The sequence below is a fragment of the Anopheles funestus genome, chromosome 2RL (assembly GCF_943734845.2).
Source record: "Anopheles funestus chromosome 2RL, idAnoFuneDA-416_04, whole genome shotgun sequence".
Taxonomy (NCBI): domain Eukaryota; kingdom Metazoa; phylum Arthropoda; class Insecta; order Diptera; family Culicidae; genus Anopheles; species Anopheles funestus.
Window position 1 is genome coordinate 74,277,934 of NC_064598.1, and position 23,788 is coordinate 74,301,721.

At 41.3% G+C, this 23,788-nt stretch overlaps 3 protein-coding genes across 7 annotated transcripts in view; 2 read left to right on the forward strand and 1 right to left on the reverse strand.

The window, feature by feature from the left end:
- Positions 1–6: 6 nt before the first annotated feature.
- On the forward strand, positions 7–2,010 carry LOC125766609 (transcription initiation factor IIB). The gene is made up of 4 exons (XM_049432802.1): positions 7–434; positions 561–835; positions 914–1,288; positions 1,416–2,010. Exons 1-4 carry the CDS (start codon positions 418–420, stop codon positions 1,697–1,699), a joined length of 951 nt encoding a protein of 316 aa, XP_049288759.1. The 5' UTR covers positions 7–417; the 3' UTR covers positions 1,700–2,010.
- Positions 2,011–2,725: 715 nt separating this feature from the next.
- LOC125766605 (transcription initiation factor IIB-like) lies at positions 2,726–3,983 on the forward strand. 2 transcript variants are annotated; one of them, XM_049432794.1, is made up of 4 exons: positions 2,726–2,808; positions 2,873–3,120; positions 3,190–3,576; positions 3,647–3,983. In XM_049432794.1, the coding sequence occupies exons 1-4, from the start codon at positions 2,792–2,794 to the stop codon at positions 3,928–3,930; spliced, it is 936 nt and encodes a 311-aa protein (XP_049288751.1). In that variant the 5' UTR covers positions 2,726–2,791; the 3' UTR covers positions 3,931–3,983. The 2 variants fall into 2 exon arrangements, with proteins under 2 accessions (XP_049288751.1, XP_049288750.1); XM_049432793.1 differs by having other exon boundaries at positions 2,873–3,576.
- A 20-nt stretch (positions 3,984–4,003) lies between these two features.
- The window catches only part of LOC125766584 (SH2 domain-containing protein 3C), a 36,719-nt gene continuing 16,934 nt past the window's right edge, over positions 4,004–23,788 (reverse strand). For all 4 annotated transcript variants that reach the window (XM_049432737.1, XM_049432738.1, XM_049432736.1 and 1 more), the window contains 9 exons: positions 12,998–13,061; positions 12,647–12,892; positions 9,158–9,260; positions 8,915–9,086; positions 7,715–8,823; positions 7,377–7,645; positions 7,101–7,293; positions 6,811–7,018; positions 4,004–6,739 (listed from right to left, as the gene is read on the reverse strand). In XM_049432737.1, the coding sequence (XP_049288694.1) occupies positions 6,607–6,739; positions 6,811–7,018; positions 7,101–7,293; positions 7,377–7,645; positions 7,715–8,823; positions 8,915–9,086; positions 9,158–9,260; positions 12,647–12,892; positions 12,998–13,061 (2,497 nt within the window). In that variant the 3' untranslated portion in view covers positions 4,004–6,606. The remainder of the gene's footprint in view (positions 6,740–6,810; positions 7,019–7,100; positions 7,294–7,376; positions 7,646–7,714; positions 8,824–8,914; positions 9,087–9,157; positions 9,261–12,646; positions 12,893–12,997; positions 13,062–23,788) is intronic.

A 23,788-nucleotide genomic window follows, 5' to 3' on the forward strand; every position in this document is an offset into this window, starting at 1 on the left:
TGTCAACATTCCTACCCCCGCGTGTTTGACAGCCAGCGAGAATACCGAAACGAACCGAAGTTTGACAGCTGTGTTGGCTTTTGCTAAAATCGAAACAAACCGCGAAGCAAAAACGCAAGAGCGCGGTTCACAAAGTTATTGCAATATTTTTATATTTTCTACAATTCAAAACATTCTTTCTACTCATTCTCCTGTTTAATCAACGTGCAAAGCGAACGCACATAAAACGTGTAATAAGTGACGGTGTATCACAACGGCGTCAAATCTTGTTTTTAGATTGCCGTATCGTCGTGTGTTGGGTGTTGCTACGTTGTTACTTTAGACCCGCGGAACACCAAAGGCAACATTCACATTTACATCTTCCCAGCCAGGCCAAATTTACACTTCTCCAAACGGTACAAGGGAACCAGTAGCAGTATGGCAAGCACATCAAGGTTCGTATGCATAATGTATTTATTGCATTGCCGGGTTTAAGTACCTCCCTTTCGTGGTGTAATGCATAGGCGAGTGCAACTGGTCTGTGTTTGTTATTTTCTTGTTGTTTTCTTTCCTGCTTTTAGGGACGCCCATTTGAACAAAGTTTGCTGCTATTCGCATCCGGAAGCACCGTTAATAGAGGACTATCGTGCCGGTGATATGATATGTTCCGAATGCGGACTAGTGGTTGGGGACAGGGTCATCGATGTGGGATCAGAGTGGCGTACGTTCAGCAACGAAAAGGCCGGAGTCGATCCGTCCCGTGTCGGTGGCCCAGAAAACCCATTGCTCAGTGGTGGTGATCTTTCCACCATGATTGGCCCCGGAACTGGTCCTGCCTCGTTTGATGCGTTCGGAAGTACGATAGTTCAGTGGAAATATTGTGCGCATATGATATTAACGACTGTTTTTTTTTTCTTTTTTATATTTGCCTCAGCTGCCAAGTATCAGAACCGCCGCACGATGAGTAGTTCCGATCGTGCCCTTATTGCAGCGTTCAAAGAAATCAGCACGATGGCCGACCGGATCAATCTACCGAAAACGATCACCGATCGGGCGAACAATCTGTTCAAGCAGGTGCATGATGGCAAAAATCTAAAGGGCCGATCGAATGATGCCAAAGCGTCCGCCTGCCTGTACATTGCCTGCCGACAGGAGGGTGTGCCACGAACATTCAAAGAAATTTGCGCCGTTAGTAAGATCAGTAAAAAGGAAATCGGGCGCTGCTTTAAACTCACGCTCAAGGCACTCGCTACCTCCGTTGATCTCATTACCACCGCAGACTTCATGTCTCGCTTCTGCGCTAATCTTGGTACGTTTACACGACACGTAGCATTACTAATGTGTCATTAATGTATATTAAATTGCACGAAGCCTATGTACGCTCCATAGCAAAGCTTATTCCATTGCTATCAACCGTTTCACCTTTTCCCTTTCAGATCTACCCAACGTGGTACAGCGTGCCGCAACACACATAGCACGGAAAGCGGTCGAAATGGACATTGTGCCCGGTCGATCTCCGATCTCGGTGGCGGCAGCCGCCATCTACATGGCATCGCAAGCGTCGGACAACAAGAAAACACACAAAGAAATCGGTGACATTGCCGGCGTGGCTGACGTCACAATTCGCCAGTCATACCGATTAATGTATCCGCACGCGGCCGAACTGTTCCCCGAGGACTTCAACTTCTTTACCCCGATCGATCAGCTCCCGCCGGTGTAGGAGGGGTCATAGCGTTTAGTGTAAGCAGAAGCATTGTTGTGCGCATTCGAGCAATCCTACTATCTCTCGCACCTGTCCGGAAAAAAAAGAAAAGGACACGCTAGTACGTTACGCAAAAGCGGTAAACCGTGAAACGATGCACACTCCCCACGGTAAAACGTTTTGTAATGCCAAAGGGGAGATTAGGATATTGTATTGATTGCTTCGTTATATTTTATGTTATTTCTTTATCTATTTTCTTTTTTTTCCATTCGAGATGCATCGAAGATACATGGCGTGTCCTTCTTCTTGGCGTAAACGACCCACTGGGTCGTGTCTGCCATTTCTGACTTACTAGACTTATTTTAACTCGTAGCCGGATAGCCAGATATCCTTGCTACGGTGTGTCCCTCTCCCCCCAAAATAACAAATTCTACCACAACGGGAGTACAAACTTTTCCACAGAGATGAATGATTTATTTAATACTTGTATTAAGTGGACAGAAATGGCAGAGAGAGAGAGAGAGAGAATGAGCCGCTAAGGTCAATCAAGAAATCAGGGAACGATGCGTTTCCTACCGGTCGACAGCATTAGTTGACGTGTGTTTTTGTTTGTTTGCTACGTCAGTTTTATTGCTAATGTGTTAAAAACCGTGCAAACACAATCAATTTATTTTGTACGCAAGCATGCATATGGCTTGACCATCGCCAAACCTGACGAAGAAATGTATTATTTTGACGTTCATCTAGTTTTGTCGTTTTAAAAATTATTTACTTAGATGGGGAAGTATTTTTGATACTTTACAACCAGCTAAAGCATGTGGGAAAAGCTTATTCAAGGGTAAGATGGAACAAAGATGGACACCATAGCAAATTGCAAGAAAGGAAAAGAAATGGTGAATAAAATAGTACATACAATGAACTGATTTATAAAATAAACCAATAAACCGGAAACACACAACACAAACAACACTAGCAGTACCAATTTATGAAATGACGCTTGAAATTCGTAATCGTAGTTCACATCACGGTTACCATTACAACCACTTTGCAGTGCAGGTATCGTTCTAGCAGCCAATCATTCGAAAAAAAACTCCAAAAGACGTTTGCAAGATGGCTTGTAGCTCTTCGTAAGTACAGTTTTGCTGAATTTTTCCATTTATTTGATTGTAAAAACACTTTTATTTGCTTTAGGTGGTCAAATTCAATGGATAAACTTCGGTGTTCCTATCACCCGGAAGCGAATTTAATTGACGATTACCATACCGGCGATATGATTTGTTCCGAATGTGGACTTGTGGTGGGTGATCGGATTATCGATCCTTCGAACGAATGGCGCAGGTTTAGCGATGAAAAGAGTAAAACGGATATGTGCCGTGTTGGTAGTATGGATCCGTTCATGCAAGATATGGATCTGTCTACGATTAAGCAAAGCCTACCAGGTACGCATCGTGGTGCTAGTGCACCGACAAACAATGATTTGATTACTAGCTTTCCTTGTCACTTTCTAGGTCAGACTTCATACGACCGTACGACTCCATTCTTCAAAATGGACACCAACACGCGCAAATTAATGTTCGGTTTCGCCGAGATATCTACAATGGCGGATCGAATCAATGCACCGACATCGATTCTTAACCATGCGAAAAACATTTTCAAGCGAGTGCAGGAATCCAACAAGCTGAAAAACCGCTCGGTAGACGCCAAAGCAACGGCCTGCTTGTACATTGCCTGCCGTCAGGAAGGTGTACCACGTACCTTCAAGGAATTGTGTGCGGTAAGCTCGGTGAGCAAAAAAGAAATTGGCCGTTGCTTTAAACTCATCGTCAACGATCTTGCCAGCTCGCTCGATCACATCACATCGGAAGATTTTATGTCACGCTTCTGCTCGAACCTCCGTAAGTATCTCTAAGCGAAACAACCAGGTTTGTTTAGTTGATCGATCACGTCCGTGTGGTTTCTTTGCAGGTCTTCCACTAGCGGTACAAAAATCGGCAACTGAAATTGCACAAACCGCTTTTCAACTGGACCTCGTCTCCGGTTTGTCGCCGATTTCTGTTGCAGCTGCTGCCATCTATATGGCATCGCAGGTATCGGAAACCGTGATAAGTGGCAAAGAGATTGCAGAAATTGCTGGTGTAGCTGATATTACTATACGGAAGGCCTACAGGCTGATGTTACCGTTCGCCGAAGAACTGTTTCCGAAGAATTCAATCTTCTATAGGAACATTAGTTTGCTGCCCACATTGTAAGAGATTAGCGCCAGTGTTCGATTTAATATTACTTCCTTCAACTCGATTTCCTTAAATAATGGTTTATCATTCGTAGTGTAGTCGTATTAAATAATTTATTTTCATACATTAGGTTCCATTTGCCGTACCATTTCTTCTATACCGTTGTCGGATAGAAGTATTCAAGGTGTTAAAGATTAGAACCCAATGTCAACACCTTACTTTTACAATGTTATCAAACTTCAACCATTTGAAAGGTCTTATGTAGACTATTCCTCAACCTACAGCTTGATGCTGTAGAACCAATATGCTGACATTATATTCTAAACTTCAAACCCCCTGTAATACTAGAGCATTTTGTACAACATATCATCATGACAAGTACTTTGTTTCCATAACTATGTATATATATATATAATACTTTTCAGTTACATACCACCCTTTTGCGGCCGATTAGCCCCTTTCATTTCCTAATATTCGTCGCTTTCTATTTGTCTGATTTTAGTGAAACGTGTTACAAAACTCAAACTGTTTGAAATTCATTCCAGCCTATATATCCATATCGGTTCTTAATCGTTAGTCTCTGCACCATACAGCGGAAGTATAAGGGTTTAATGCGCCATTCCTTTATGTGGCTAGGTTGAAATGGAGATTTCATAATCGGTTCCCTTTTTACCAGTTTTGAATCCTCTTATGTAGATAGTTCATGCACTAAAAATTACTATCAAACAAATTACAAAACACTTACGCCGTAGATAAACCTTCCTCTGAGGCACACACACGCGCATTCGGTGTGTTATAGCTAACCGCGTTGGAGGTTCAATTAGACCTCAACTAAATCAATATAATGTTCGTGCTTCTTCCAGTTGATATCTGTCAGTGTATTTTCACTTCGTTTAAGTAAATAGTAGCTACAGCTTCGATTCATTTTGGATCTACAGCAAAATATGAAGGTAAGCGAAAAGAATAATATTGGATTATGCAATAATAACCATTCACGACGCTGTTTTAATGCACGTTTTTCACTTTGCAAATCTATTAGTCAATTTAAAACGAAGGTTGCGATCGAGTGTTGTATATACTCAACGGGATATTTTGTTCATGCAACTCAACTCGAGCTTTAAGTGTGTTTTGTGGTAACAATTGTGTAAAACATCAAACATGATACTAGCAAGATATTACCATTACTCATGTCTAACCTCGCTGCAGTCTAAACGTTACACCTGAGAAAAACTTAAACTTGACACTCTTGGCTAAGTTAGATCCAGCACCAACTACATCGGTTCCGATTTTGCTGATGGATAATGATATTTTTGTTGTGGTTTTATAAACCAGATGCCTTGTAGGGAAAAGGTTCGCTTACCGCGCTTTATACCACTATTACATATTGCTTGATTTGTATAGTGCGTCAACGTAAAGAGATTGGTTCCTGAACTACCTTATCGTACACCGTTGAATAGATAATGCTTTTAGTTATGGTTCACCCTAGTAGATCATATACATACATTTGATTCTGCTCTCTTACGTCCATCTTATACCGTATTCTGCCCCCATCCCCCAAATTTGATAGATAGAATGTTCACAAAATGTTTTTATCAATATGCTTTACTTTGCTTTTCTTTTTAGAAAATGTTTTTTCTTCTTCTTTTCAGACCCTACGGTAGAAAATGTAAGGTATGCGTTTATAAAGTAATTTGCATACACTACAATTAGTTTCAAAACAATATCCGCAAATAAATCAAGCAACTCCTATCTCACTTTTATCTTATCGATTATGAATCAATGTGTATAGTAAACGCGTTTGGTATATTTTGACTAGATTTTACACATTTTTTCATCTATTGTTCCTTCTACTGCATACAACCGGCTACTATAGTCGGATGGCACGAATCTGCCTGTGCTGTGTCTCATTTTTATGTTTCGATTCGATATAAACTGCTACTAGTTCTTTATATTGCAAAATTATGCGCTATTAGTCGGGTCTGTCATATAGTGTAGCCGGGTACACAGCAAAACCCGGGATGGGACAGAATCCCTACCAACAAACCAAGTCTGCCAGAGTGTTAATTACCCCTTCTATAGTAATGCATTGTTTGCTTGTTCGTGTATTGATCGTTGCTTCATTTGGCAGTACAGTTGCGGATTTTATTTGCTATTATTTAAAAAATTATCATTATTTCAAATTAGCTGTTGTTTGGTCGTTCGCAAATTATCCCAACAATGTGTCACTGTAAAGTTTCGTGCTTCATATTTGCATTTAGCTTCATGCTACAAGTTCCCCTAAAGCCGTTCCGCTGATGCCAAATGTATATCCTTATTGTTTGATTCGTGGTTTGTGGTATTTGTGGTTTCAATCATTACTCGCAAATTGTCTATCAATTTGAGTATTATTCGAAATAGAATGTAGGCTACATTTTTATCTATTGTTTACGTTTCAATTTTATCCTTTTTCTTTTTTCTTCTCTAATTTATTTAGCAATACATTTTGTACATAAAAAATAGTGGAACCTACGATGTGTAAGTTTTTGCTCAATTCCCATAGCAAAAGTTACGCATCCGGATCGATGAAGTAGTAGTATTAGTAGTAGTAGTAGTAGTGGTAGTAGCAGTAATAGTAATAGAGATGGAAAATGAGATGTCTGCCATGTAGTATAGTCATTCGATACTATTCACATCAGTAGTTCATACTAGAGCATCTTAACCGGCCGATGGATCACCGCAGAACTTCTCCGCCATTACGGTGAGTACGTGTTCGAATTTGGCGTGACGCTCCTCAGCTGGTACCAGTGCACCCTTACTACCCCATAGGAATTTCATCTGAAATTCAGTCCTATTGAAAAGAAATGGGAAAACCCCATAAAGTTAGTTAAATTAGAAGAAAGGTCAAATAATGCTACGTACTTGAAAGCATCCTCCATCAGAGGATCCAGTCGGCTAGTGTCCTGCATGATAGTTTGAGCATTCTTTTTGTAGAGTGAAATGTTATTGATAAAGCTGCGTGCCGCATCCAGGTGAGCAAAGAGTACGGAAAACCCAAAGTCCTGTGTGATGGTTTCCCACGGTGTAACACATGATGCGATCAACGAAGGACATGGTCCCGAGGTGGTTGCTATAAAAGGTTTTGTTTTGCGCGTATATGGTGTGTTAATGAAGAGCTCAATATCCTCTTTCAATATCGCCGAGAAACTCACCAAAGACATCATTTATTGTGCGATCCTTAACCAGTACGTACGGCAGTATGTGTGGGATGGTCGTGTTCGGTGCCTGTGGATTCGAGCAGTCGTTCATGCTGTTTAGCGTAGGCCTTAGCTTAGCTTCAAAGTTGAATGCACTATCGGTGAACTTTTGACGCAGTGTATGCCAGGTCGATTCTAGCTTTTGAATCTGTAAATGAAGAAAGCGGTTCAGATATTGACTCTCTAAGATTCTCTGTCCGTGCAGAACGCTGAATGCTTCCTAATACATACCTGCGGCATCGAGAGTCCTAACATGATGGCACTGAATCCAAACAGGTTACCCAAGGCAGTTTTCGTTTCCACTGCTATCTGGATCCATTTGTTGAGCGTTTCTGCCCGCTCCAGATCACTCTGGCAGGTTAGGATGGTAACAGCAACGAGCAGCTTCATACATTCGGTGCGCTCTATCAAATCCAATCGGTACTGCTTTCCATGTTCGAGCGTGATCAACTCCAACCCGGTACAGCTCAGTAGATCATCTTTTCGGGTGTCTTCTTTTTCTGCAATAAACCAGTCCGTTAGATGGATTGGAAAAGAATCACTGAAGGAGCTAACAGTGCAGTACCTACCTAATATCAATCCAATGTCAACCCGCGTCAGATGGTTCGCAATGACACGCGGTCCAGACTCGCACAGCATCATCCGGACGGTGTTGAGCGTACCACTGTCCAGTGGTTTACAGTCACAGAACGGAAGCAACAGTGTGTTAAAGTTTTCCAGATCAAATCGGGACACCTGCTCGTAGGTGGGTATCTGCATCGACTGCAGAGCCTCCTCTGCAGCTACGGGATCAATTTCCGCGTGTGAACGTAACGTAACCGACGACAGAGATGTGGGAATAAAGCGAGGATTCCGTAGTACGACTCCACCAACGCCTCGGGCGGGTAATGCCAGCTCTTCACCGGTGGCGGAACTTTGTGCCGAATCTCCCGAACCGTTGCCCGAATCGGATCCACTCGGATGGTACGATCCCATCCCACCACGTCCACCGTGTGTACCTCCGCCCTGTACGGATTGTGTGTCGGAGTCCTTCATGGAGTCTCGCCGTTGCAGTGCTCCGCTACCGCGTATCGGTTTCGGTGGGGGACTCGGTGGTTGTCCGTGTTCCTCGTCTTCGGCAAACTGTTTCTGCTCGATGCATGGACTCAGCGAATGTTCGCTAGGTTCCTTGTTAATGCTGGACGCACGAGAACTGAGTTTGCCTTGGGACGAACGTAGACTAGCCGAGCGCGGCAACGATTGAGAGCTACTTTTTAACGATCCCAAACCGTTCGGATCAGTCGAATTGGGACGTGTAAGGGTCTGGGACTTTACCACCACTCCGTCCGCGCTTGAGCTTTTCTCCTCTCCTCCTGGGAGCGATCGTCCGTTGCCAGCTGAGGTGTCATTGTTGTGTATCACACCATCAGCACTGTTGCACTTTTCCGGTGTATCCACAAGTCGCGATGGCTTCGTGGTGTTTGGTTTACCTTCTACTCCACCATTATTATTAGTGGCGCTAATGACACCGTCAGCACTGCTGTACTTCTGCTGTGGACTATGTCCACCGTGCAGTGGTGTGAGCGATTGGGAGCGTTGCTTTTTGCTCGGTAACCGTGGCGGAGTTTCGCGCTTTGTTCTCGGTGGCGATGACATCGGGCTGCGGTAGGTGCTGGTCTGCTGCGTGTACGGATTATACCTATCGATTTTCCAATGAATAGTGGTTAACATTGTAACACAACCGATGGCATGATGTCAAGTGAAGGCTAGTGCTCTGTGCGAAAACTTACCTAAAGCCCGGTGAAGAAGGTACCGGTGAGGGTGAGTTGAGTGGGCTGGGCCCTCGTATGCCCGCCATACCGACGACATTCTGTGGACACTTGCCAGCGTAGAACGAGAGCGGGTACGTTCGGTTGCACGGAAATTGAATTCTTGCTCCCGATGCGACCGATATGGATTTTCCTGCAAATGGGACAGTGTTGCAGGTCAATAGCTGCTATCGTGACCGGGCTGTGTGAACGTTTCATGCTTACCCGAGCCTACGTAAAAGGTAATCAAATCAGGAACTGTATCGTAGGCATCATCCTCGAACTGATACTGCACGCGTTCGTATACGGTTTCCGGTTGGAGAAGCAGCTGGATGAGATAATAGCAGGAAAGAGAGAGAGGAAGAAAAAAAGGCGATAAACACAATGGTTATGTTTTTGGGTGATCAACTGATAAAATGTAAAAAAAAACACCATGTTGTCTAAGTTTCAAGCATCGTACAAGTCAAACTCCGACGGTACGACCCGACACCCGATGTTGCGTGTGATAAATGGAATCACCCTCCCGTAGTGATACGCGCCAAGTAATCAAGCATGGTATAATGTCGTTAGACGCGGAACAGAAGTTTGTATCGTACGAGCTGGAAGTATCATGTGCAGCTATCCTGGAAAAGTTCATTAATTTCGCGTTACAACCAAACGGTGGCGAATAGAAACATGAAGAGATGGTTGGTGCGAAAATTACTTTCTTTGTGAAAAGAGTTTGTAAAATAAATTTGATTTTGTATACTCTCTGCTATTCGCTGCTCCTAAATTTATGCTATTTGCATTACATTAGGGTTTTTTTTGTAACAACTTCTCATTTTTAATCAATTTGTCTTATTACTAAAAAGAAGTAAAAAGATTTTTTTTACCAAACCTTTCCTCTATAGTTTTAAAGTTTTGGCAAATGAGCGATTTTATCTACATTTTTCACTCCATTTCCCTATCGATACTTCATTTTCATTTCGACAAACAAAAAAATCATATCCCTCAGCATCAGCAAATCAGCCCTTGGTACGAAAATGACGACACCGAGAAGAATGGTTTTCGGTTCGTTAGCTCTCAAGTGATCGATCATAATGTTATTTTCATTCGCTTCCCCATTCCGTGCTGCTAAAACGAAGGAAAAAAATGGTCGTTCGCTCTACTCGAGCAGCAGGCGACTTCCCAAGTGCTTCAGAGTGCACTCCGGAGAAAGCTGCGCTACGGTACGGTACGGTCCAGTATGAAACGGGCACGGAAATACGGCATGTAAGCCTGGTTCTGTTTGGTCGTTCGCAAATCAAGCGAGTGAATCAATCATCGTTGCGGTGCAGAAGCAGTCAAATTTGATGTACTGATCAAATTTCGCCAGAGCGCACGGTGGATGGAAATGCTCCCCGAAAAGGTTATGTCTCGCTTGGTAATGATGTCTTGTGAAAAGCCACTACTGAAGGGCTTCATTGTCAGGCTTTTGGGTGGACCAATTTTAATTAAGTTCTAGTGCCCTATTGATTGCATTCTTTGCAGCTGCTGTACAGATTTGACGAGAGTCTGTTGCTATAGTGTCACTTAATTAATGTTGGATACTAAAATGAAGCTGCTATTGTAAATTTAAATTGAATTACTTGTTAATATGGTAAGTACAAAAATAAGTTCAAAAATTTCCTAGACAGAGCCCTTTATTTTGTTGTAAAACATCTTTCTATAGCATGAGGAAATATCGCTATACAAATTCCAACCTGTTGTACCCAGTCTAAGTTAGAGTCTAAATTCTTCACATCTTCTACAATAACTAGCCATGCTTCACCACTTAAGGAAAGCCTCTTAGCTAACAGAGTGTGACCACAAACGAGCAGCAATCCGTTTATCGTACACTTCTTTAAACTACGATTTGAACCATAATCGAATTGTACGGAAGCCCCAAGAGCTGGTTAATATGCTCGGCAGGTCAAACGGTACAAGCAAGATGTCCTTTCCAGACAAGGACAGACGACAAAACCTTAAATGACACTAACGCCACACTACACTAGGCTGAACCGGTAGCGAACGTCAAAACAAATCCAAACACGCTGAAGTAAGAAGCTTGCACACTACTCATCCGCTTTAGTGCTCTTGCTATGCACACTTGAAGTGGCCTGTAATCAGGCAATGTTTGTCCGTTTCGTGTCTCGACTTAATACACACTTCCGGCCAAGGGTTTTTGGAACAATTGTGATGAAATGAGAAATGTGTGTAAAATCAGGGCTCGGAAATGAAAGCATCCCGTACGGGGACGGGATGTGCAAAATTTCATCCCATAATGTACCAAAGAGGCTGCAGAAAACCAAGCAATGAAAATTCTTTTCTTCCGTAAGTGCAAACTTCAACCGGAGCTTTTCAAGAGCGGAAGGGCCGATGGAAGGAAAAAAAACTTCTCGCACGTGCTTTCCGACACTTAAGATGGGTAGCTGGCCATAGCTGTAGCTACTGCTTCTTCCACTCAAGTGGTTGTGGCGTCGAAAAGTTACGAAGTAAGAAAAATTTACACTACGGAACAAGGCAGCTAAAAATCAGTCTGAGTGTTCGACGTCCCATACTGCATCCCGAGGCACACCGAACTGAACACCCAGTTGGAACCGTTTTTTTTGGTTTTGTCTCAAGACTTTCACAATTTTTCACTAAGCCTTTAGAAAGTTATGCACACTTGCAGTACATGCCCGATCAGACCATATCAGACATTATGCAAATGATGATATATTGCTACTTGGTAGTATATTTGAAGTTTTTTTTTGTTTTTTCATCTTAAAGTGAACTTTTCAATACTTTACATTTACTTTGTTTTCATACGGTATAAATCCCTTCTATTTATAACGATGCGAATATAACAAAATGCCATGAAAGTGCTTTAATGGAGACTAGTGATGGGTTCTCGGAATCGCACCCACGGCTCCGAACCGCTTCCGAGCATAGCAGCTCCGGCTCCGAACCGCTACCGAGCATAGCAGCTCCGGCTCCGATTCCGGCTAGGTTACAATCACGATTTCGCCTGGAGCCTTCCGGAGCCGCTCGGAACCGTCCTGAGCCGCTAATCGGCAGCCGGAGCGGTCCGGAACCGTCGGAGCCTTCCGTTGGAGCTGCTAGTTGACAATGATATAATCTAGATTATTGTTCTATCAGCAAATTATATATAATCTTATAAAAATAACGATTTGAAATGAAGCATTTGCTTATTTATTTACTTCATAAGAGATTTTTTTTTGAAAGGAAATAATTAAATATGCTAACATAATTCTAAAGTAAAGAACATAAATAAATCCTCTGCGAAAACGCGTTCCATGTTTAGGTAAAGTACTTAAAATAAATACTTTAATAAATGCATATTTATTTATAAATATGCAGCATATTCATTTATTTCCCCTAAAAAATATTCTTTTATGAAATAAATGAATAAGCAAATGTTTCTTTTCAAATCGTTACTTTTATAAGATTATATAAAATTTGCTGATAAAACAATAATCTAGGTTATGTCATTATCAACTAGCGGCTCCAACGGCCGTTGGTTCCAGAAGGATCCGACGGCTCCGGACGGCTCCGGCTGCCGACTAGCGGCTCTGGACGGCACCGGACGGTTCCGAATTCGTAGTATTGCACCTACCTTCCGGAGCTGCTTCCAAAATTTATGGAGTCATTCGGAAGCGATTCCGTTTTTTTGTCGAATTTACCCATCACTAATGGAGACGCATGGTACCTTACCTTGTTGATCACGAAGTGTAACGTCGGTCCCTTAGTTTTGCACGTGAGCACATAATTGCCCGGCTGTGAAACACAGTCCCGCACCAGAAAGTCACCCTCCCTCTGGACGATCTCTTCCGCCCGTTGCCGCGGTATCGGCCCATGGTACCAGGCGTGTGATCGTAAGTCGCGCGAGTCCAGCGATAGCTCCCACTCGAGTGCTTTCTTCAGTGCAACGGCTTCATTTCCGCCGTCCGGTGTCGTTTCCTGTGGGATGGGACAACATTTTATTGAAAGCAAACTATTTGTCTAGCACTGTCGGTCGGTAAACAACCCGGACCGAATTAAAATCCACACCGAATTTCCGCTTACCATATCTAACAGATCGCCACAGCTCTTACTCTGCTTGGTGTTGGCCGGCGTCAGACATTCATAGCTGTGAAGTGAAAGAGAAAAAAATGGAACGAAAATTAATTAAACAATCTGCGTTTATTGTATGTCAATGTTTGATGCTAGAGCTTGGTTTGTATTGCTTTATGTTTATGAAACACGGTTTCTTTCGTTCGGGCCGTACGCAAACAAAAGGGTCTATAGCGCATCAAAGACCATTTTTATTTTTCCTCCGTTGGGACTAATTACGAAAGAGAAGGTCTAGAAAGCGGTAAGGAAATTGTTATTCTACGTAGCCGAAGAGAGCGATCTATTCAGGGATGGTTTTCCCGTTCGAAGAAGAGCTGGAGATGGGATGGAAAGTAAATTAATTTACATTACAAAATTGAAAAGCAAGAACAATAATCACGCCTGTTCTCTTTACATTGCATTAGCGTTGATAATCTTCTACGTGGGGTAGCTTTTGTCATACAAATTGCATAGATTGAGGCGTTTTACACCGTGCAACATTTAGTGGCACCCAAATGTATCCAATTTGTGTTACACATTACAAAACTAATGTTTCTTTTCTTTTTAATTCATTTTGTTCGTTTTTCTATTGTATGATCCTGCTTTGTTTTTAGTAGAAATGTATTTACATAGCTGCTTTTTACCACTCTTTTAACAACAGTTTTCGTATCATCCCGTTTTAAATTTCCAAAATGCTCTATTACTTCCTCATTCCATTTGATACAATCATCCTGATAAAAGCAATATCAGTGTACTCATTCTGATGATGACAGTGAAATAACGCTTGGTTCGATTCCTAGTGGTACTGGTACTTTGGTGATATTGCACTCCATTCCATCCACTCGCAGTCCATCCAATACGTCTGCAAACCGAGACGTGATCAATATTGACTTGCCACCAAAGCGAACACTATTAGCTCGCGGATACTGCGAATGGTGTCGTCTTTCACAAGGCACCGGAGACACACAACGTAATACCCGGGTATCTATGTCCTACGCGCACTGTCTGTTCTGTCACCAAGTGCTGCAAAGCGTTTTGGATGAGTTCGATTTTTGTTCGATTCTTTCTCCTACGATGGCGCTTGTAGTATAAATCCCCTCCCTGGAACATTGGTTCCAATTTGAAAGGTAAATAAAGTAAACGGTCTGAACCGTTTCCGAAAGGACATTCAATTAAATGTCCGTTTACTGGCAAGACCGATCCTTGGAATGGAGCGTTCATTCTTTGTGTGTGTTTTGTTATCGATTTAAGAGAAAATGCGAACAGTCGTCATGTTTGCCATTCCATAGTGAGCAACCGAATAACGGATGTAACACAGGAACAGATAAAACTCGAAAGAAAACAAAACAACTCAAACGCACACAATCCTGCATGCATGCAAAACTCGTAGCAGAGAAGTCAAACTATTCGCATATTTGTGCCCTATGTGTCGCACATGTTTACTCAAGGGATGGATAACCACACGAGTATCAATGACCATGGCAGCTAGTTGACACAACGCAAAAGAGCACCGGTTCAATGTAACCAAACAACCATTGGCCTGTTGGGGTGTAATTTTATTGTCATTTTTGTTTTTCATCTTCGCTGTGTTGCTTCAAACACCCACCAATACTTTTTTGCTGGGTTTGCATTACAAATAGCTGCCCGTGATTGTCCATTTTCCCGGACAGTTCGTTGCCAAGGCCAAGTTTAGAAAAAGGTTTTTTTTTTCACCATGATGAATCCAATTGATTGCGCTCGCAAACGTCAGACGGTGTAAATATGGTCTCATTTGGAAACATAGCAACCGAGTACGATGGGTTACAAAAATGCAAGAATGTCATCAAAGCAACCACCAAAAACTAAGTGTAAATATGCGACAGCTCATGTATGATACACGTGAACGGTACGCTTCGACAGCCGACACAATTTGATTTGCTTTCACCCGCACCAAACAACATCCGGCGGCAGTGAGTCAAAATGTGCGTTCCTTTGATCCGTTCCAACGCTTAAGGATACGGCCGAGATTACACATCCCATGCGAAAGGGATGCCGTTTAATGTAATGAACGCAAAGGATGAGGGACGTTAGTACACGCCCGTTGGGAATGTAATTTCATGCTGCCTTCACTTCGGTATGTTATTTGCGAAGGTACACTGTTGTGTCCAAAAAAAGGCTAAACTTAATTGGAATACGGTCTAAGGAAGGAAGGTATTATAAAAAGGGGACCATCTTTCTTATGAATGCTATTAATTAAAGCCTTTTCGAATACAAATAGTTGACATACAAAATTGAGAACTTATCAATATTAGCTGGAATTTAGTTTCTGAGTTCTTAGTTCTTCTAACATCTGTCTTATAATGTTTTTTGTTGTTTTCTTCTCATTTTATGCTTTAAAATGGTTTTATTTTATTTGCCTGTTTCATATTTTATTGTTTATATGTGTATTATTAACATTTAAATTTCGTTTGTGTTGGAATTTAAAGTTATAGCACGAAAATTATTTGAATTCCGTTTTTTGAATTTACGACATGACGATAAAGGACAACACTAGGAGCTATTAGTATAAATCGGACGCACGAAGTAAGGAATAGGGATACGAAAAATGAACTCAATGCATGAACTACGAATGAACTTGTAACCGGACAGAATAAAAAACAGTAGCAAACTGACCCTTTAACGTGCAACACATCCCTTTTCTCAAAATATCACTATAATACCGATTTCCCGATTAGTGAAATTTCTACAGTTTGAAAATTGTTTCCCGCTGTTTCTTGTTTTTAAATCAAACTTTTATGTTTTCGTTTTCAAGCACTCGGCTTCTTAAAGTATTTTTTTGTGTTTTTCAATAAAACTGTTATTTGTTTTTTTACCGTTTTGCTTACTGCTCCATTCACCAAACAATATGCACAAAAAAAACTTCCAACAAACCTTCCTTACCAGACAAGCATTTGTTTGTTCGTGCATCATACTACGTATAACATATTTGCTTTACCATTCACAGCGCATTGTCCCAGAATATACAGTACAACAGTACATAGACGAAACATAAACACAGCAAAGGAACCAAGTTCGCTTGGTTTGTTGTTTTGTTTTGTAAACTATATCTCCTTTGTCCCAGGACTGACGAGACAATCATCGTGAAAAGACAATCCTTAATGAAGACTGCAAGCCCGCTCTAGATGCGGCTTTAATCTGTCTGTCGGTGTATCTCCGAATGTCTGCAGCTTATTACAGTTGGTTTGTTGCCTTTAATGTTGCTATTTTTTTGTGAGTTTGATATCCTTTGTTTTTAATTTGTTTTTCAAAATTTGATTTCTTATTAGTGCCATGTATCATTTACCATAAAATGTCATTCAAATGAAAATGGATTTATTTAAATGAACTTTCTCGTCCATGTACTATTCAAGCCGAAGTTGAAAATGGTAACTTCTAACTGCTCCTGAAATTAACAACTTATGCAACACAACCTCGCAACCTTCGCGGCTCCGTTTTGCTACTGACCCTTCCTAACAATTGGTATCGCTTCTCGTCATCACATATTCGGGACAACCCTCCCTAACGAACGAAATCCAATTTTCTTTAACTGTCGGTCCATTTTATTGCCTTTGCGACACTTTGCAACCACTAACATACGCTTCAATTGCAAACAACCAAACCCGTTGTATGGCTTCCCGTCCTATAGCACGGATAATCCTTAGCAAACCTTCCCTATAACCCGACAAAAAGAAGGCTGCACATCGGTCGGTTCTTCTTAGCCGACTGCACTTTGCACCCAATGTGAGAAAACCACAATCGTACTGCAACCCTGGTGTCAGTGCGAGAGTGTCAGTGTTTTGGCATTTGTGGCTACTGGGTGCAGTGTCCAATTTTTACCTTGGTTCTGTTGGTCTGTTTGCACAACCGGGCTGGGGCAAAGGCCTTTTGTACAAGCAGGTGGGTAATTGTCGACGAATTGAAACCGGCGAGCTCGAACTGTGCTGGCGTTGTTTTTCTCGAGTGTTTCGTGTCACATTCGAGCGATCAATCAGTAACACGTGGCACATTATACGCTCATTGGAATATCACTTTTGCGTTTTATATCTAAATTATGCACCCTTGTTTGTATTGTAAGTTCGCTTTCTCTCTAAAGCATTCGAGGCAATTCATGATTGAGAAGCGTGCTGCATATCGTTCCCTCTCTCCCTCTCTCTAGGGACATTTTCACTGATCACACATGTTTGTCGTCTATCCGCGTACCGTGGTTCGCATCCCACGCGCCAACTCAAAATGATAAGCCCAGTAAGAAGCGCCCGGTTGCATTGGCGCCGTTGAATTATTCATGCCCGGGTGCCACCTCTCGGGGTGCGCTCATTACGCGTGCTACAGACGTGTATAAATAAAGGGACCGTTACCACTCTGGGAGGTTTTCCCACCAGACAAATCCTTTCTACGTACGCGACTTGCAAAGTCACAAGGAAGTCAACATCTGTCTGATGAGATGCGGCCGCTGCATCAGACGGAATAAATTATGATCCACGGAAATCAGGAATCACTATCTACAAGTTTCCCTGTTATCGCATTCAAGACTACACAACAGGGGGAAACGGGAGTGTGATTTGTTCTGTTCGTCTTTTCAATTTCAATACCAGAAACGGCGATGGTCGTCGCATGCAAAGTCATGAAGCAATATGCTAACGTCTTCCGGAAGGGCAAAAAAGTGTAGCCGGGGGAAAGTGTTGAATTTTATTGATTATTTTTTATGTAGCTCCTGTTAGAATAGCCTCTTAGATGGCAGATGGTGCTTCCTTGGTGATCATATATCGCGAGTATATCGTTTACGATGTAGATAAGGATATTATGAAGTATTAAATCACTGGCAGTGGTAATATTTTCCAAAGGGTCCTCACAATGGAATGTATCATCTGCATGACGGTTTGATAAGGGTTATAATGGACGATAAAAGACGGTTTGTCGAGCGATATTTACCCTTAGTTTTATTATTAAAGCATTAGGATATTTTATATTGAAACACTTAAAAATACTCATTCTCTAGGTATCTTTCTCTCCTTAAAGTATACTTTCCGCATTGCATTCCGTAATGTTCCATAAAACCATCCCTGAAACTACCCTTGAATGAATGTCCCTTTTGGGGTATCCTTCAAGTCAACTACGCCCGAATGTATGCAATCATATTATTGTTAAAATTTGTTTGTGGAGTGCAAGGAATATAATACTTGTTTTACTCTAGCTTAGTAGACGATCTTTCAAGACATCGAGTTCTACAATGGCAAAAAAGCAAAAACAAAAAATTTTAAAATATTTTGCATATCTTCAGGCGCCTCCATTCAACACGAAACTACCACGAAGAGCCTTTTGGACAATAGCTCCTTTATTTGTTGATCAGCATGTTGTTTTCGGTAACACATTTTTTCCTGAACCAAGAAAAAATCCTTTTTCCCACTATAAAACCACACATTTGTCAAACACACGCAAGCTATAAAATAAAAATCCTTCATCCAAAAATTCCACTCCAAACCGGTTAGCGGAAATAAATGCAAACTGTACCTTAATTCCCATCGCGCATGCAACTGGAAAGCGACAGCGTATCGCTTAATTTTACCACGGACCATCCATCATACGGGCCCGGGGCGGGTGGTTGATTTATGGCTGGCGAAGCAAAAGGTTTCCCTGTACCGACTGGGTACACTTTCAACGCTTTTCTTACGAACGAATGGTTTTAGCACACCGGTAAGCCATGCGGAAAACGGCCCGTTATTGCTATCGTCATCCCGTACCGAAGAAACCGCACTTAAATCGGGCTGATCAGAAGTGACAGGATGATTCGTTACGAGTTTGATTCTTCGCATCATTCACCTAGATTGGTGCGATAGGTGATAAGGAAGGTGAAATCTATCACTAGGCTATACATTTTTAATCACCCTTTTGTGATTGATTGTCTTCATCTGTGTTTGTAAGATCAAGTGTTTTAAAACCAAACATTTCGCTATAATTAAAAATACTCTAAATGGTTTTACTTCGCTAACTTTTCAACACACAATTCCAACGTTAGATGAACTGCTGCATCACCCGCAGCTGTTTGTGAAAGGTGTGGAAAAGTCCGTTTCAAATCCTTCCGGGGGGATATTTTCTCGAATTTTCACGCCCGTGGATATAAATGAACTTTCACCGTGCAACATTCTCACCTGCCAGCGGACGATAAAAAGCGGGGGGTTGAAGATTAAGGTTCTCTTTTGTTGCTGGTTCTTATTTTCTTTTTGTCTGGTTCATTCCACACAACCACAAACCGCTTGCCAGACGATGACGAATGAAAAGAGCTTGCAATGGACGTGTGAAAGTTGGTTGTACCTTTAGCAGACGGTTTCGATGTGGAAACGTGGTATTCCTTGGGGTATTTCGCACATAAAACCTTTACCCTCGATAGAATGGTAGACCGTGGAAAAATCTTCAAGTGGTTACAATGAATTTTCATTAATTATTTATCGGCTTATGAACATGCTCGAGCACCATGGCACCTCGTTTGGTTGCTGTGAGATAAGACCGAAACGCAAAGACAATCGGTACCGGGGTGGTACACCTTTGGAAAATGGTGCCCTATTGAACATTCAGTCAATGAATCTGAGCCGCACGAGACGGTCATTGCACTGAGACCGAGATGAGGTTAGGAATAATTTACAAACCACCTCACTTAGCAAAGGGATTCGTCTGTCTAACAATCCTTCTACTAAGAAATGGAAATGTTTGCAACTGATTTAAATAAAGGGATGAATATGCTTAAAACCTTTCACCTTCGGAAAGCTGTGCTCGATTAATTTTGAGTTAGCATTCATCTTCCTAGACCATTCGACGGGACATTAAACTTTTGGAACAGAGTGCTCAATGATTTATGTGCATTATTTATCGTATCTAGTAGAGTGGTTAATTATATTTTAGTAATTAAAAATATATGCTATTATCTTAATCGTACAATTAATTTTACAATAAGGTCATGAAAGGAAATGCTACACCTTTAGTTCCCAATTTTATTGTCGTACAAAAAATGAAATAAAAATGCCAAATGAAAACCGTTTATAGGCATAATTAACAAAAAAAAAACAACGACCACACTCTCCTGGCATCAGTTACTAATCCCTGGTGTAATCTGTTTGCTCTTGATAATTTATATCTATCCATAGTTATTATCGTGCTCAGCTTACCATATCCGTTCCCCCTTTAGGTGTTATTTTTTTCTTTTTTGTTGTAAAGAAGAAATTTGTTCCCTTCACATTCTCGACTATACCCCTCGAATGGTGTAATTAATTCTCACACAATCCACACACACACACAAAGCCACCCACTTGCGTAGGAACAGCAGGCGTTGCGGGATGTTCCTGGGGGTGACTCATAAAATTGGTCATAAAAATTAAGCAACTAAGCTGCCACCCATACCACGCTGTTTTATACTCAAATTTTGAATTCACTTTCGTGGAAAACTATTAGCCCGAGGAGAATGAGGAGACAAGGCAAAAAAAAGGACAAGAGTTTTTTTTTTGTTTTCAAATCATAAAGAATTAGAGCGTTTCGGTGAAAATTAACCGTGGTCTTCTTCTTAGCGAGGACTTTTATAGGAAGGATCAACGTCGTTGATAACGAATCACACTAAACTGTAGTGAAACGTTTATCCTATTTTGCTACAAACACTACGAAAGTAAGCCACCCACTATGTGACATTCTTTTGCACACGCGTTGCATAGTTCAGCAATGAAAGTTTCAAATACTCCTGAAAGTATGCAATAAGTATGAAAAATGTCTTTTCTTAGCGTTGCCCTAAGCTTTCTTCTACGTGCTATTGATAGTGTCACTTGGATAGTACATTTAGCATACCAACATTTCATTTGGCAACGGTCCCCAGGCACAAAACCACTCCTTCGAATATCTAACCAAAGCAAAGGATTTAAGTCGCAAAAAAAACATAAGCTTCATGCTTGCATCTACTACTTTCTTTAATATCACTTCACTTGCATCCATTTTGCAACATTTGCTAGGCTTGAAGCAGGGCCAGCATAAAATATCCACTGTCTAATGATTTTCCCTCGGGCACTGTAGTAAGAAAAACTAGGAAAAATTTCAACGAAATGAAGAGACGAAAAAAAATACAACCACAGACAACGGACCGATAGGAAACGCTAGCATTATGCCTTATGAACGTACTTGTGTGTGGTTGGGATTTGGGAAAAGTTTCAGACTGTTTTCAATTTCCTTACTCTTGCAACGTACCACACACCAATCGAGAAGCTGTAGCTAAGGGTGCTGCTAGTCGCTTTGGGGAAGAAAATTAAATGCCAGCAGGCATCATTTCCTGCCCACACCAGACCCACCATTCTTGGCTCTTTCCGGCTGCTTGTGTGCGTTGTTTTTTTTTTTTTTGGTTGCTTTCTTTCCTCTTGTCCCTGTGACTGCATCCGGTGAACAGAAAAAAAACACACGGAACCATCACCGATTGGAGCAAGAGATGCTGGCGAGGGAAGAGATAAATGTACGCTCGTGAATTGCTGATATTACACTGATCCTTCAACGTTGGAAGGGTTTTATCCCTTCAAACAGCATGATAGATTCATTTCGTTCCTTCATATTTCACAGGTTTCGTAGCATTATGCTGAGTGCTCTTTAAAGCCCCATTGCGAAACATATGCCTTTAAACCATGAAAATGTCTTCCTTCTGGCACTATCTCTGGTTAGAGCAACAAATGTTGATGAGAACGTATTAATTAGCGTGTAATGCAGCTGCGCTCGGCATTTCGAACCTTGGCATCGTTCATGGTCAGTTTCGTAACGCAATTATAATGCAACATTCAACCGCGCGCACACAAAACGGACCTCGACTATCGATCCGCACGAAACACCAACGACCGGCAGGTTATGTGACGCCATCGCGTCCTGAAATGAATCATACTTCCGGACAACCCCAGTCTTTTGGAACCGTATCTGCACACGGTACGGTGAGACAAATCCTTCTGCACCCCATCTAAAAACACAAAACATAGGTTCGCACACAAATGTGTGTTTGTCATGCTGGGGTAGGATGGTGAAAGGTAAAGATCCATATGATGGAGATGTTACTCAGCTGAAGTGAGTGCATTCAGCAATGGGTAATGAAATCAATTAACACCTTTGTTGTTTACATCATTTTCCTCTTTTTGCCATCATTTAATCTGTGCGGCTTGCATCCGGTAACAGTTTCATTTCATTGCGGGATGCCTTGAATTGCTTGTGATTCAATTATATCGATCATACTGAAGCTTTGGGGCGTGTAATGGCTATGTTAGTAATTTATTTTATAATATTGTGTTTCATATCATTAACGCAAACGGGAACATAAGCACATGATAGGACTGAAGGTATGCAATCATTTACATGAAAGACATCCTTTGTATAATAATAAAAGTAGGCGTTTAAAGTAATATTTTGTTTACATGATATTATGTTATTTTTCCACGAAAACTGGATGATTTCAATTAAATTAAATATTTTTTACAAGTCTATAAACATAGTGCATCTAGGAACAATGTTAATAAAGTGTCATGAAAATATTTTCCATTTAATACAGTGCAATAATGAAATGTTCAGTCTTTTGCTGTTGCATTTTGGGAGCGAACAATCCAAATTATTGTCAATTGATGCTGTCCATATTAAGGAACCTAAGTAGATCTAAATAATGTAGCTAGACCACTTATCCCTTATCCATAATATTCAAATTTAAACACTTAAATTAATTCATTTTTCTTGTCCAAAAAACGATCATCAAACATCGATCGAATGTTTATAACTTTATTAATTCAGTAATGGCAGTCATATCCCTGTAGATATTTGGCTGTTAGTAGACGCAATAAAAAGGCTACAAGATCTGATTCTTAAACAAAAGTTGAAGATCTCATTTAAGAAGTCATTAGTTTAACACCTTTTTTTAAAACCGTTGTGATTTATTGCATAGCAGGTATACATATATTCCAATTATTTCTTTTCCCAATCCCAATTTCCTTTTGTCACCGTCCCTCACGTTTTACAACTCTCATTAGCAGGTTATCGAACCGAAGGACCCAGTGCACAGTAATTAACCTTTTCGTTCAGACATAGCATTTTGATCGTTACCATTTGGCTACGAACCGGTCAACGAAACCTTTGCAGGTGAAACGTAACGCCATTAGCATTAAATCGTTTGCCATCGAAATCTGTAAAGGACAATCGAATATTTCCGATTGCCGAAAAAGGACAATTCCACTATTTCTCGCTGTACGTTTCTTGAATGTCGAAACGGATGGCCTACCCGCAGGCGTCACTGCGAAGAGCGAGATAGGGAAAAGTTCGAAAGAAAATAAACAAACCCACGCAAATATTAAAAGCCAAGCCCTGTTGCCATCTGCTTCGACGCCCAACACCCGCTAGTGTAAGGGCTCTCTTCACGAGCGAAAAATCTTCCCCCGGGGGTGGCACTCGCAGGGTGAAGTTTTGAATGGAAACCCAAAACGGACCGAGCGACGCGTACAGGGAGGAATGCGGTTCCTCACGTTCTAGGGTTGCAGTTTCGTTTATCCCTTGTTTGTGTACGTTTCATTCCTTTTTTCTCTTTTCTTCTCTTGAGCAACATCTTATTCTCTCACTTATGTGTTTATACCTTTTTGGGAAAATCACCAAAAATTTAGCTAAAACTGAGTGTTCCCTGTAACTCTCTTTCTCTCATTTGCGAGTTGCATTTACACAACTCTCATAATGTTGTGTTTTTGTTCCATTTTCAAATTCCTTCCCACA

Bases quoted from the DNA above. Each gene is read 5' to 3' on its own strand.
- LOC125766605 (XM_049432793.1), top strand. The intron at 3,577-3,646 runs GTAAGTATCTCT...GTTTCTTTGCAG, and splicing joins ACGCTTCTGCTCGAACCTCC to GTCTTCCACTAGCGGTACAA.
- LOC125766609 (XM_049432802.1), top strand. The intron at 836-913 runs GTACGATAGTTC...TATTTGCCTCAG, and splicing joins CTCGTTTGATGCGTTCGGAA to CTGCCAAGTATCAGAACCGC. The intron at 1,289-1,415 runs GTACGTTTACAC...TTTCCCTTTCAG, and splicing joins TCGCTTCTGCGCTAATCTTG to ATCTACCCAACGTGGTACAG.